Source organism: Sphaerodactylus townsendi, linkage group LG03 (genome assembly GCF_021028975.2).
Source record: "Sphaerodactylus townsendi isolate TG3544 linkage group LG03, MPM_Stown_v2.3, whole genome shotgun sequence".
Taxonomy (NCBI): Eukaryota; Metazoa; Chordata; class Lepidosauria; order Squamata; family Sphaerodactylidae; genus Sphaerodactylus; species Sphaerodactylus townsendi.
This window is the reverse complement of record NC_059427.1, coordinates 57,092,019-57,106,926: the sequence shown is the minus strand read 5'-3', so window position 1 is coordinate 57,106,926 and position 14,908 is coordinate 57,092,019. Positions and strand designations below refer to the sequence as shown.

Genomic DNA, 14,908 nt, shown 5'->3' with positions numbered 1-14,908 from the left:
GCACAAACTGAACATTGGCTAATCTTATGCTCTGACTTTTCATCTATCCGGCCTATTTCAAAGTTACTTTTAATCAACATGGATCAGACCAACATTTTGAAAGAATCATCAGTGTCACTTTTAACTTCTAATCTGCTCAGTAATATATGGAGACTGTTGAATGGTGCATGAGGAATAAATACATGATATCCAATAATATACATGATATGTTTTAACACTGCCAGATGATTCAAGAAACGAGAAAGCAAATGGCGAAACTGAAGCCCTGTATTGAGGCAAAAACTTTTATTGTAGTGAAAGAAAAAAGAACATCCAAAGTGCTTTGGAGTGGGGGCATTTGTGGCTTCAGTGGCAAACTATGGCTTTCTGAGCAAAAATTAATTTTACACCTCCGTAAGTAACTAGGGTTGGTAAATGGGAAAAAAATTCGGCCCCGGTTCGGATTCGGGTCCAGTTCGGATGTATGGGGTCGGATCCCCCCATATCTGAGCCTGCCAGGCTCCGGTTACCAGTCTGAATTTCCAAGATTCTCGGGTTACGTTTTGCTTTTTTGCTATTTTTCCCTGTTTTACAGCCTCGCAGAGGCGCATTTTTGAAGATCATGCGCCAAGTACCCCCCAGAGTACATCTTCAGAGAATACTGTTCTGATTATGCACCCCAAGTTTGGTGCAGTTTGGGTCAGGGGGGCCCAAGTTATGGACCCTCAAAGATAGCCCACATATTCCATTGTTGTCAATGGAAGCCAATGAATATAGGGGCTATCTTTGAGAGATCCATAACATGGAGCCCCCCTGAACTAAACTGTAATTTCAAACTTAGTGCATGGTCATGAACAGCATGTGAAAATATAATACAAATATGATCTTGATAACTTTAAAAAATGCGCCCCTCTACAGCAACACCAAGATTTACGCCACAAGATTCTTGTGGAACATTGAATTTTTCATTTAGCACCAATGGAAATTCCTAGAGGTGCCTACGGAAGGCGCATTTTAAAAGAGTATCATCACCAGAAGCTTTTCAGGGTGTCTCCCAGGCCCTTCATTCTGATCATACTTTTACATACGTTTGGTGCAGTTTGGTTCAGGGGCCTGCCCAAGTTATGGACCCACAAACAGGTGGTTCCATTATCACTTTAATGTAGAGGAGGGGAGATGAAAAACGCATATTCATTTTTTTAAAGCCCGTACGACCAATACGTTTTTTTAAAGCTAGAGACTTGCCAAAATTTCCGGGGGAATTGTCATCTGGAGACTTTTCATGATCCATACCCCCTAGGTTGAATTACTGTGGTTTGATTGAGAGATAAGCGATCCATGAGGAACCTTGCTTTTTTAAACAGATTTTGTGCTACTGTGTGATGTTTGTGTGATTTAGGGTGTGACCAAGAGAAAAAAATCATTAGGATCGGTGAGGATCCATTCTTAGATCATATGCTTTTTGGGGCAACTATTTGGGCCATGAGGCGATAGGATGTCTTATTGACTGCTTTGTTGCAGGCTTATGTCTAAGGACTTTAATGCCATGATGTAGGTAGTGTGATGATTTTGGGTGACCAAGTGAAAGAAACCATGCGGATCCTTGAGGATCCATGCTTTTTAACCATGTGTTTTGGGGCAACTGTTGGGCCCGGCATGAGAGCGTGATGGGATGTGTGACTGCTTTGATTTCAGACATGTGTCTAATCCCTGGGACTTGTTGCCACATCTTGCTTGGTGGTGATTTTGGGCTGACCAAGTGAAGAAAAACCATGTGGATCGCTTTGAGGATCCATGGCTTTTAACTTTCATGTTTTCTGGCTGACACTGTGGTAAAGAGCTCCCATGAAGCATGTGGATATTCACACATAACTTCTAAGCTGGTTCGTAGAACGTGCCATGTTGTGGTGGTGATTTTGGGTGACCAGAGTACGAGAAAAAAACCATCACGGATCACGGGGATCCATGGCACTGCTCATTTTTTTTCTTGTGGCTGCTGGTGGCTGTTGGTGATTCCTCTTAGTATTAGCTAAAGTTTTTTAGTTAGTTGTTCAGTTAAAGAGTAGTTGATTTTCCAGTTAAAGGTGTTGTTTTGCCACGTTTCTAACATTGGGGATGTGGATTCTCACCAGCTTTGTTTCTTTTCCCCAGCACTTTTTCTTCCAGCCTTTACTGTGCTGTCCTGCCTTCCACTGGAGTGGAGAAGGCACCATGGACAGTGGAAGCTTTCCCCGCTCGCTTCCATCCCCTATGCTGCGCGCTGCTCTCAGCGTAGGCTGCTATCCCAGCAGCGTCCGAAGCGTCCACACGCGACGCAGCTCTGTCTTGGAAGAGTCGTCAAAGGCCGTTCAGAAGAAGCCTGGGATGCGTAGCTGAAGCGCTGACGGCGGCAGCGGTGAAACGTGCTGTAGCCGCCCCTGCAGAGTGAGGAGGAGAGAGAACCCCCGCCTCTCCTGTGCAGGGCTTGAAAAACCACGATGAGTGGGGACGGCCTTGATAGCGGCAGAGGCGGCTATAACGCTGCTGTAGCCCTGCCGTGGGGATGGAGGAGGAACCCCGCTACTCTCCTCAAGTGGCGCCCGGGCGCTTACGGGTAAGTGGGGAAAGCGCTCCAGCGGCAGTGGCCCGAGGGCTTAGGCTGCGCTGCTGGCAGCCCTGTAGCGCCCGATGGGGAGGAGGGAGGAACCTCGCGCTACTCTCCTCAGAAGTAGCGCGGGGCTTGACGGTAAGTGGGGGAAAGGCCCAGCGGCAGCGGTTAGAGCTGGCTTTTCGCTGCTGTAGCCGCCCTTCGCAAATCGGGAGGGAGGGAAGGAGGAACCCCGCTACTCTCCTCCAAGTTGCCACGGGGAAAACTTACGGATGAAGTGGGGAAAAGGCCCAGCTGGCAGCGGTGGGGCGGCTGCGCTGTGGCCGCCCTCTGCCGTGGGAGAGGAGGAAGTGGAACCTCGCGCTACTCTCCCTCAAATGGTAGCAGGGGCTTCACGGTTTGCAAGTGAAAGGCCCAGAGGCAGCGGTGGGGCGGCTGCCGCTGTGGCCGCGCCCTGCCGATGGGGAGGGAGGAGGAACCCCGCGGCTACTCTCCTCGAAGCAGCATGCGGAGCTTGCCTACGGTAAAGTGGGGGAAAGGCCCAGCGGCAGACGGCGGCGGGCGCTGGCGCTGTGGCTGCCCTGCCCGTGTGGGGAGGGAGGGAGGAACCCGCCGCTACTCTCCTCCGTGCTTGCGGGGAGTTGCGGTAGGCCGAAAGCGGCAGCGGTAGAGTAACTGCTGGCAGCCTGCGTCGAAGAGAGGAGGAGACTGGCGCTACTCTCCTCAAATTAGCGAAGTTGCGGTAGAGGTGAAGGCCAGAGGGGCGGCGGTGGGGAAACAGCAACCGTGAGAGGAAGGAGGACTTCGCTCTTCTCGGTAACGCCGAGGCTGCAATTAAAATGGAAACTGGCGCCCGTGGGGCCTTCTTCGTATGCCCCTGCCATTCGGAAGGAGGAGGAACCCGGCGGCTACTCTCCTCAGAGTAAGCAGGCGCGGGGCTTACGGTAAGTGGGGAAAGGCCCAGCGGCAGCGGCGAGGGGCGGCCGCGCTGTGGCCGCCCTGCCGTTGGGAGGGAGAAGGAACCCCGCGCTACTCTCCTCAAGTAGCGCGGGGCTTACGGTAAGTGGGGAAAGGCCCAGGGACACCGTGGGTAAGTGGGGTCTCTTTGGGTGGGAAACTTTGTGGGGACCATTCTGTGGGTTTTTTATTTTTGTAGTTTGAAGCCCCACTCGTCCCACCGCCACTTGCCAGGAGCGGCATGGGAGTTCGGGGTCTTGGGGTTTCGCGCGGGTTGGGTGGGAAATGAGGCTGGGTGGGGGTGGGTGCTTGTAGGACTTGCGGGAGTGGGGTGGGGGAGCGGCGCTTGCGGCGGAGTAGGGTTTGTTTTTGTTTTTTTACTTGGAAGCTGCTCGTCCCAAGCTTACTTGGAAGCTCCGCTCGTCCCAAGCTTGCCAGGAGGCGGAGCTGGGCCAGAAGGAGTTAAAGTTTATTTTCCCCAGGCTGGCTCGGAGAAGCCGCTGGCTCGGGGGAAGGGCCAACTTCGGATTGCGTTTAGTGAGGAGGGGGCAGGCTCGGCTCCTCGGCCCTCCGACCCCCTCCGAACTGACTGATCTCGGCCTGATTTGCCATTCGGGAGGGGCCGAACCGCCAACCCTATAAGTAACGACATGTCAAAACCCACCTGATTCTGTTTCAGAACAGACACTTGTTTCTGCAGGCAGATATTCTCCTCCTCAAGCTCAGTGTAATCTTGCAGCAAGCGGGCTTCTCGGAACTTGTACTCCTTAATGTCGTCTCGCAAGCGGCCCCTTTGCACCTCCACATTCTGATTAGCCTGCAATGATGTACACAACAAACAACCATAGGAATGTCTTTCCACGAGTCATAATGTAATATTTCAGGAATAGCTCCCACCACCACTTCTTCACCTTGCCCACACAAGGAAGTAATCAATACTTGTGGAGAAGCGCTTTTATTTTATTTTTATTTTTTTAAAGACATCCATACAACAGGCCAGAATCTTCAAGCCCTTCTTTTACTAAATAAATCTTCAAGCACTTGTTTTACTAAATAAGCCCTTATTTAGGCAATTCTTTGACATGGCCTTTAAAGAAACTAAAAGGTTGCTACAGTGAAAAGGCAGAAAGATTTAACTGAAGAACAAATGTATAAGAAATGCTTCAAAAATAAAAATGGCCTGTCCTCTGTTTCTTAGAGAGAACAAAATTGACCGGAGAAGATATGGAATCTTTTTCCCTGGAGGTTTAAGAAGATCCATGAGCATCTGTCTGGTCTAATTTAAATCTAGAGAAGCCAGCTTTTGTACATTTATGATTTACTACAGCTGTCTGGTAAGTGTCATTGTCAGAGGACGGAAGGTAAAATCAAAAGGCATTGTACGATATGAGCTACAAGAGGCAGAAAATGTGCTTGTGCCTGCATATATCATAACAGCCTCCTACAGCAAAGAAACATAACGAGACAGATTCTGCATGAAGTTTAATAACCAAAACAACTATGCCAGTGGTGGGATTCTATTGATCTATCTATCGGTTTGATAGATTTCCCCCCTCCCACTGCCACCTCCCTTCCCCTGCCTCACACTTGCCTGGCTGCTGTGGAAGGGGCCGGGCTTCTATCACTGCTAGGGGGTCTGGATCTGCCTTTTACCTTTTTCCACTGCGAGGCTTCTCCAAGGGTCTGAAAGGCCCCAGGGCGGGAAGCAAATAGCCTTTCAAAGTCCTGGAGAAGAATAGTGTCTAGGCTCCAGGCTTCTCTGGACCTCTAACGGCCCTCGCTCCCACAGCTAGGACAGGAAGCGAGGGGCCGTCCAAAGCCCCACAGAAGGCTGCTGCCCAGGCAGCAGGTTTCTATGGAGCTCTAACGGCCCCCTCGCTCCCGCGGCCAGGGTGGGAAGCAACGAGCCAGTCAAAGCCCTGCAGAAGCCGGCTGTCAAGGCAGCAGGCTTCTCTGGAGCTCTAATGGCCCCCTCCCACCCATGGCCATGGCGGGAAGCGAGGGGCCGTTCAAAGCCCCGCAGAAGCTGCTGCTTCGGCCGCAGGCTTCTGCGGGGCTCTAACAGCCCCCACGCTCCCGCTGCCAGGGTGGGAAGCAAGGGGCTGTTCAAAGCCTCAAAGAAGGCTGCTGCCTCGGCTACAGGCTTCTCCGGGCCCTAACAGTTCAATCACTTTTCCTTCCCTGGGGTGGTGGGATGCAGCTGGTTTGGTGAACTGAGATCTAATTTAGCTACCGGTTCCACCAAACCGGTGCAAACCGGCTGAATTCCGCCTCTGAACTACACCTAGTTTATGTCATCACTGAAGCAGCAGCCCAGCCACTGGTAGAACAAAAAGCTCATTTCTTACCCATAAATATATTTGGCACATTCAGTCGTTAGCCTCACCCATCTTTATTTTGTGCAATGTTCATTTGGTAACAAGACATCTTACGTATGGTTAATTCAATTATTTAGAATACACCCAGCATGCCCCCCAAATACAAGGAGATATGTGTTAGTAAACATGCTTGAAAAGATAAACTGATCCTACTCTTTCTGTTTAGATTCCCGTCACTTGGGCATCCAAAGTTACATCCATGCTCAGGAGAAAGGGTTCATTCATTCTCCCCACTGTAGCCGTCCACACTGTACAATACAACACTGCTTTTGTGGATCCCCGAGTGCAGGGGACTCCAACAAGAACAGGGAGACAGGGAAAGGTTTATCCCATCCACAGAATACTGCTTGCAGCTAACCCACTGCTGTTATTCTGGTCTCCAAGGCATGCAACCTGTTGATAATCTTCAGTGATTCCCTTCTTTTCTCCTCCCATATTCTTGTCCTTGCCAAAATGACTGTATTTCAGTACCTTCAGGTCTCACACTTTCACTTTTGCTTATATCTCTTGCTATACCCTTGGCAATCCACTCTCCTGCTGCTCCCTCCTTGTTCTCCTCTGCCAGTTAATTTTTTTTCTGCTAAATTGCATTTAGTTCCCATTGTTCTAGTAATCACTCTCTCAACCTGCTTTATACCGAGTGTGCAGTCTGTATGTGTGTAGGGAAATTCTCTTTACCCTAAAGCAAGGCTAAAGCACACTTTATGAGGAGCTTGTAATAAATGAACTCTTCAGGCACATCCTTCTGCAGATCTGGAAAGGCTAATGCTACTAGAAAGCAAGGAAAGACCAGATTCCAAGATGCTAGGTGACAGCAACAGCAAGGTTGGGATATGCAACCATTTGAACATGGATGTCACCATTACATTGAGAAACACACAGGTGACAAACTAGGCATCCCAGAAGGTGGAAGCCTAATTAACTAGCAGTGAGAACAAGGGTACGGGGAAGGTAAAACAAGCCAGTTAGAACAAAACATGCAGGGAGTGAGAATATAAATATTTTACCCAAAGTATTGTTCACTTTACTAGGTCCTGGTACTTAACCCTAACCCTTTCCTCTCAAATCTGAGTTCAGTTAACACCTGAGAGGACACTGATGTGGAGGCAAGGCAGAGTGCTTAGCCTAACCTCTTCCATCTCTCCTCATATGATGGGAGAGGGGAATGGTGAGCCACAGTCCCACAAAATAGAAATTATACACAGGTTTCTAGGAAGCTGCATTTGTTGCAGAGCAGCATAGTGGCTCTTAGCTTTCTGTTTGCATCCTAAATCCATCCATCCGGGCCCTGCAGGACCTTGAACAGTTCCACAGGGCCTGTAAAACAGTACTATTTCTCTGGGCCTTTGGTGGAGAGGGATAGCCCTGGACAGATGCCATCCCCTTTGGTCGTTACATGTTTATGCTTCTATTGAGTTATCATCTATGTTTATGCTTCTGTTGAGTTATCATCTGACCTATCCATGTAACACCATTTTTGCCATCTGATTTTTTGTATTTATATGTTTTGGACTACAGGTTTTAATTAATATTTGTATTGTAAATTGTTTTATTTATATTGTTTCATATTGAATTGTACACTGCCCAGATCAGTGACGTTAAGTGTAGATTTTTAATGGGATGGGTTCGGGGGTGGGGCCACGTCCCCCACCCACCTCTGGGGGCATGGCCACATCCCCCACTCACCCCTGGGGGCATGACTATGCCCCGCCCCCATCTCAGCACTTAGCTCTCTGAGGACGGGGACAGCAGTCTCTTCTGCCCTGCCCCCCTTCCCCCCAGCCGGCAGTCCCTTCTGCCCTCCCCTCTGGGGAAGCCAGAAGAGACTGCCATCCTGGCCTTGGAGAGCTGCTTTTATAAGCACTGAGGCCATGGGGGTGGGGCTTGGGGAGGCATGGCAGTTGGGGAGGCATGGCCCCAGGGGCAGGTGGGGGCATATCCCTGCCCCCCAGCCTCAGTGCTTATAAAAGCAGCTCTTCGAGGCCGGGGACGGCAGTCTCTTGTGGTGTCCCTGGAGGGGAGGGCAGAAGGGACATCCGGCTGCTGGCTAGCCGGTGGGGGGATGGGGGGCAAAGCCCCATCTCTAGGCCCCACCCTGCATGGGTGCACGGGGGTTGCTCAAGCAAGGCAGACATGTAATGGGGGGGTTGAACCCGTGAGCCCCCCTTACCGACATCTTTGGCCTAGAGCCCTTCGGAGGTAGGAGGTCTATCAAATTTAAATAGTAAGTAAACAAATAAATAAATTCTCTGAAGAATAAATCCAATAAAGATAACAATAATTATTACTCAGAGACAAAACCATACAAGTTAATCTATATACCCCCAACAGAGCGGATAATTAGAGTTATCAAAATCCTCACAGTTAGAGATTGGCGGACAGTTCATACAACAATAATTCATCAAAAGAGGATACCATGTCTCAAGAACACATTCAATATTCTGGGATTTATTTGGGGCATATTGAGATGATTCCTGAAAGTGAACCTTATTGTATTACAAAAGTGAACTTTTCAATTTGCAGCAGTATGCAAGACCCTCCAAGTTTTACACTTCCACATCTAGGATCTTGTCGCTGCTCAAGCACAGCTGCAGATGTGTCTTCATTGCTACCTGCACACATGGTATAAGTAGGTACCAAAGGTCAGGAAAGGCATTATTTGATAGTGCATGAACAGCCAATATTGGCACATAATGTTAGTCAGGCACTGAGTTTCTCTCAAAAGTGTCCAAGAATAAAAAGTAAAGTTTCTCCCGACACAGCTGATGTAATTTTTCCTTATATTTTTTCTGCAGTTATCTAATCCCTTTTATTGCTTTGATTCTGTCCCTCCATACATATACTGTTTTAATGGAAGTTTTAATGGATGTGGTTGTAGGAAGCAGGGCCTGGAGACTTAGCTATCGGTGCTGTAAGGCAGCTGGGAACTAGCAGATTCACCTAGTTCCCTTTTGTCGCAAGACAGGATGGACTGGAAGAGGGGAGCAGCAGTTCATGCAAATAGATGGGAAAACTGCCAAGGGCTGCATCAGAGGCACACCTAACTAGACTGAGAGGAGAAGGAGTGATCAAAGTGCTTCAAATCTTCTGGAAAGATCTTTAGTCTTTTCTGTGGGTGGCCTGTACAGTCCCATGAAGGACGGCGCAGAAGCCACAACAATGTTTAGGAACGTGACCAGTGGTGGGATTCAGCAGGTTCGCACCACTTCTGCAGAATCAGTTGTTAAAATGGTGCTTGAAAGCAACCAGTTGTTAAATTATTTGAATCCTACCACTGGATGTGACACAGTGTTCAAATACATTAACAATGAAACAGAGTCATCTTAGATTATCCTACCAATGAGTATATTCTATTCTCCCCCTCCTCAAATGAATATTCTACTGCAAAATATAACTATGACAAGCTGTCTCTGTAAAGGACATAAGCTGGAAGCAAGAAATAAATCCCTTTATATGGAAAAAGAAAGCATGTTAAGATAGCTTTCAATAATGTGGTCACAAAGAAGAATATCTAGGATATCCCTGATATATGCTTATATTTTATATATTTTTATTCATGAATATTTTTATCCCGCTTTATACTGAGGTCTCTAGCCGACTCACAAGAAAGTTAGTGGGGCTTCCAGGGACGCAAGCCAAATGCCTGGGTGAATAGAAAAGTCTTTACCATGGCCCTAAATTTGAAAATCTGAGGGAGACTATTCCAGAGTCTTCGAACAATCACAGAGAAATCCCTCCCATGCGCTCCCACCCCCCAAGAAGGGGGAGGTATTACTACGAGCGCCACCCCCTGTGACCTTAGTGTCTGGGCAGATACATACTGGCACAGGTGCTTTTTCAGGTAGGCAGGGCCCAAGCCGTTTAAGGGCTTTATACATTAACATCAACACCAAACAGGCAGCAAGGTGAAAGGTACACCAGCAACTTGTCTCTCTGGCCAAGCACCAGGAACAAATTCTGTACACCAGCCACAGGGCAGGAGGGTCATCAGAAATCTCTATGGATCGCCCCACCAGCTAAGCTATTCCTGCACATAGTAACCTGGGAGGCAGAGCTAGGTAAGTGCTGAGCCTCCCAGTTCGACCACCCTGGTCTCTGTGATGCATACCAGGTCCCCTCATCCAGAATCAAGTTCTGGATGAGGACATATTTATTTTGGACCGACCTAGCATTAACAAGCAGCAGCACCAACCAGCAGGCTGAACAACATGAACCCAAAGGTTGGGGGGGGGGGGGCAGAGAAGAAGTGGTGATATCATACAAACACCTAGGACCCCTTCTCTGAAACCTATCTCCCTGCACCCCTATACCATAGCACACTATGCCCAACAGCACTGGAATAAACCCCCAGACCATATTAACTATTAAAACAGTAATGTAATTCAATCAATTTAAAACAAGTCTTTTGAAGGATACCATTATATAAAAGGATAAGATACAGACTCTTAATAAAAGTATCAACTTGCCCTACCTCCTTCTTGGATGAGAGTGATGGGGGCAGCAGAGGCAGAGAGAGCAAATGTTCATAATGTGGGCACCCAATAATAGAGCCAAGCATGCATTGGGACTAGGGTTGCCATATACTCGCCCAGGACAGGGGATCCCCTGATCCTGGCCTTTGCCCTCAGCCATCAATCATCTGGTTGGCAGGGAGACTTACCAGTAGCAAGAGAGCCCTGGCTGTGCATTTCAGTCATGCTATTTCAAACAAAAAGAACCAACATCACTAGAAAAGTGATACTGTGGAAGTGATGTCATTATTTGGGCAAAACCTCTATGGTAAAGAACAGCTTCCACCATAGAGATTCTGTCCAAATACCAGGGCATCCCTACATTGCTGGCAACATAATAACATCACTTCTAATGCAACCTGGAAGTGATGTTGCCACATCACTGGCAACAAGGCTGAAATGTCAGAGAAGGCCTCCCCTATTGCCAAGAGGTAGCTAACAAACCTTAGCTGGGCGTTGTTCAATAGTAACATTGCAATTTTCACTTCCTGAAATACAAGTCCCCAGATTTAAAGCCTTACTTAATGTTAGAATTCTCAAATATGTTCAACTTGGCTCCCCTTCTGGACTCATTTTACCTCCCCTGGCACACTACACTAGATAAAATTGAAATACAATCTTGGATTTTCCTAATCCATCTTCTACTTTATCTACTTTTGGGTGCACTGTTTCCTTTTCTTCCTAAACTGCATTTCAGCAGTCTTGCATATTTAGCAATAGGTAGGAAAAAAGGAATCTCAAGGGATGCACAAACACAAACTTGCAAACAAACTGTATAAGACAGCTCAGTTGTTCCCCGGCCAGTTGAAGGGGAATTAATGCCCGCAGGACATTAATTATTTGTGCTTCCTGCCAGGTCAATGATTTGCTTCTATTCCATTTCCTCCTTCCTACTAACAAGGCTCCATAACCTAAGAAGCAGCCCTAGGTCATTTTGGTATTTAATGAGCTTGGTAAGGAATCATGAAAAAAAATCCAAGCATACAGCAATGAAAAATCCCAAAAGGCTCCTTCTGCTGTGGACAACAATACAACAACCCTCCAATTTTATTCTTGTAAACCTTTCACATGTTTATTATAGATGGATATTAGCTACAACCAAAATCAGTATTATTAATAGTTTGTAACTTCAGAAAAACCTTTCCACTCTCTTTGACAAGGAACTCCGCATGCTGGCCCCAATCAACTAGCACAAAGAAAACTAGCCCATGTTCTAATCTTTACTGACCAAATCACACACAAACTTGAAAATTGTATGGCTCACAAACTAGATGTTGACCAGATATGTGTGCTGGGAAAAAAATTGTTATAATTTTGGCTCTAGGCTTTGGACATGGTACCATAATTGGATTGTTTTCAAGGTGTTGCATTAGAATCTCGGCGCCCTTTACGCTGCATGGGGCCCTCATACCCACGGGACCAAGCATCAATTTTATAAACCTACATAGAACGCTGTGTTCGGCAACGGCAGAACTGCTGGTGACCCCTGGCCCCGCGATGATACGGCTGGCCTCGACCCAGGCCAGAGCCGTAAAGGCTCTGGCCCCTGCCTGGTGGAATGCTCTACCTCCAGCTGTCCGGGCCCTGCGGGACCTTGGTGAGTTCCGCAGGGCCTGCAAGAATCTGTTTTATTCCAATCGGTTTCTTTGAGAGGTCGTCAGTAATCCTACCGCTCCCCACTGAATCTGAGGCTGCCTGTCCTCCATCTCTTTTCATCTTTATCTTTGGGTGGGCCTGATCCATTGATAACATCGCGGGCCCTACCTTTCTCCTCCCTTCTTTGGCCTTGGTTCGGGTGCCTGTTTTAAATAATTTTCGTTTTAAAATACTTAGTTATTTAATTTATTTGCTGCATAGGTTTAAGGGATTAAGTTTTATAGGCTGATCCGTTGATTTGTTGATTTGATTTGCTGTTTGTTAGAACAGCCATGTTGTGAGCTACCTCGAGCCCTTTGGGGATGAGGCGGCCTATAAGTTTAATTAATTAATTAATTAATTAATAATTGCTTATTTTGGGGTAGGGCCTTACCAGTCCTGGATTAAAATCTGTGTGGTTTTTCAGGTTCCAGAGCTCAGGGCTACTATTTTCAGTGGAGAATATATACAAGGGTCTGGGACAACTGTTTATGAAGATAGTATGACCACATTTGTACAAAACATAGTCTTCCTTCTAATATAAAGATTCTACATTTCAAGCAGATTGAACAAAGGGGTTCAATTTTAGAGAGTCCTATAATAGGTGAATGTCAGAACAGCCGCACTTCTGTCTACTGATTTTTAAAATGGAAGTCAAGTGTCAGCCTAGTAAGAGAGCTTCAGCCAGCCACAGCATTACGAAAATCTACCAATCACATTCATTTCCTTCCTACTGTTACAATGACTGATAATGTAAAAGTACCTTCCCTCTTAAAAGTGTGCATTTCTGTTCTTCCTTGTTGTGGTCTGTTTGTTTACTATCACAAATTAAAATGACCATCGGTTACTCACCATGAAATGTCCTTCTTTTCTGAGTGATGGGGTACATCCTGTGAGTGATTCCCACCAAATATCCAGGGAGGCAGGAACAAGTTAATCACTTCCTGTTTCCTGTGGGAGTTGCTTCTTTAACTTCAGTTTAGGGAAGTCCAAACAGTGGTATAAACTTTTCTAAACTAATAACTCACAAAAACTGCTTATACTCTGTTCCACAGAAAGATAATAGTGTGATCAGTTGAGGTGCAATGATCGAGAAAATAGTATGCTTCTGCATTAGAATATAGTCCTGGATGAATATGAGAATTAACATTCATTTTTATGCGCTGCCTTTGACAGAACCATTATTTTGTGCATTACTGAACATGGTTCGTCAAACAACTATGAATGGATGGGGGAATGGGGCTAGCTAGACACTAAGACCCAGGTGGAGCATTCTACAACAAAGGAGATCAGGCATGCTTTGTTCTGTGGCAGAGGAATATAAAACTCTACTATTATCTTTCAATGGAACAGAGTCTAGAAGCATAGCATGAAATAAGAAGCATAGCATGAAATAAGACCACAACAAGGAAGAACAGCCTCCCTGGATAATTTGTGGGAATCCCCCACAAGGGAGAAGCAGCTTCCTTTGCACAATTCCCTCTCACCCCTTCCCATTGGTCTGCTATTATTCCCTATGGAAGTGTTTTTTGGGAGACCAAAAGTACAAACAGAATGAGTACATCCTGTCCACTAAAGAACTCCCAAGTTTTAAGTGAGGGGATGAAATTCTATGGACTACTGCACAAGTTGTCCTCAGTCATTGTAACTGCACTTTCATTACTACGGGAGACTTTTCAGCAGGGTTGGAGTGGCAGCTTTTCTGCCAAATGACACCTAAATTACAGCAGAGTGCTACCTGTCCCCTTAAGAATTTCCACTTTTGAAGCATGGGGTCAAATGTTACCAGCCTCCGAACATGGTGCCCCCAGATCTCTATTTTCCCAACTACAGTACTTGCAAAGAACAAAAGAGCTCCACCCCACAAAGAGGATGAAAAGAGAACTGCAGCTCTCAGTCATTTGTCCCCAAAAGTGATTGCCTAGAAACACTTCATGCTCGCCCCTTGCAAGAAAGCAGCTGGAAGGGAGAACTGCCATTGCCCAGGAAATCAGTAACATCACACACAAATGCATACTGGGGTCAATTAATGACACCTAAAGACAAAAAATACAGAGATTGTTTCAGGAGGAGTTTTGTAACACCCTAAGAAGCCCCATGGCACAGAGTGGGAAGCTGCAGTATTTGCAGTCAAAGCTCAGCTCACAACGTGAGTTCAATCCAGCAGTAGTCAGATCAAGGTTGAATCAGACATCCATCCTGCCAAGGTTAGTAAAATTAGTACCCAACTTGCTGGGGGTAAAGTGTAGATGACTGCAGTAGGCAATGGCAATCCACTCCATAAACATGGTCTGCCCATGTGCCATCACCCTGGGTTAATAATGACCCAATATTTACAGAGGACACCACCTTTACCCTTAAGAATCTCAGGTCTGTATTACCATTCTAAAAAATCATGGTAAAACTAGCAATTTCCATGTATTTCTTCATTTTTGAAATTTCAAAATGTACGCTCTTAATTATGACTAATTAAAAATGTGCAATTGTATTCATGCCTCTGGCCTCTAATCATGGCAGACACTTGGGAAAATTAAGGTGGAATGGAGGAAATCTATTGAATCATCTGGTCCTCAGGTAAGTAGACTGCCTTGCCAACCATTTAGGTTGTCTCATTCCTATGCTGCAAGGGAAGCCGAATATATGATAACACACAGATCCACACATCCTATCTCATGCAAGACATCTGTCTTATGGTAACTTAAATAATTTAAATAATAAACAACATGCCAATAAAACCCCAGGAGTGTGGAGATAAACATTATGAACAACAATATGAATACCTTGGTCATACACACGCCAAATCATTTTTTTTATTTATAGTGTAGACTATAAAGTTTGTTTAATCTCAATTCGTCATTTTG

General features: G+C 46.4%; 1 protein-coding gene across 4 annotated transcripts in view; it reads right to left on the bottom strand.

The window, feature by feature from the left end:
• Nucleotides 1–14,908, bottom strand: part of BICD2 (BICD cargo adaptor 2) — a 115,794-nt gene that overhangs the window by 17,556 nt on the left and 83,330 nt on the right. For 3 of the 4 annotated variants that reach the window (XM_048488188.1, XM_048488191.1, XM_048488190.1), the window contains exon 3: nucleotides 4,188–4,340. In XM_048488188.1, coding sequence (XP_048344145.1) covers nucleotides 4,188–4,340 — 153 coding nt within the window. Of the gene's footprint in view, nucleotides 1–4,183; nucleotides 4,341–14,908 lie in introns of all 4 variants that reach the window. The other variant, XM_048488189.1, reaches the window with a different exon arrangement.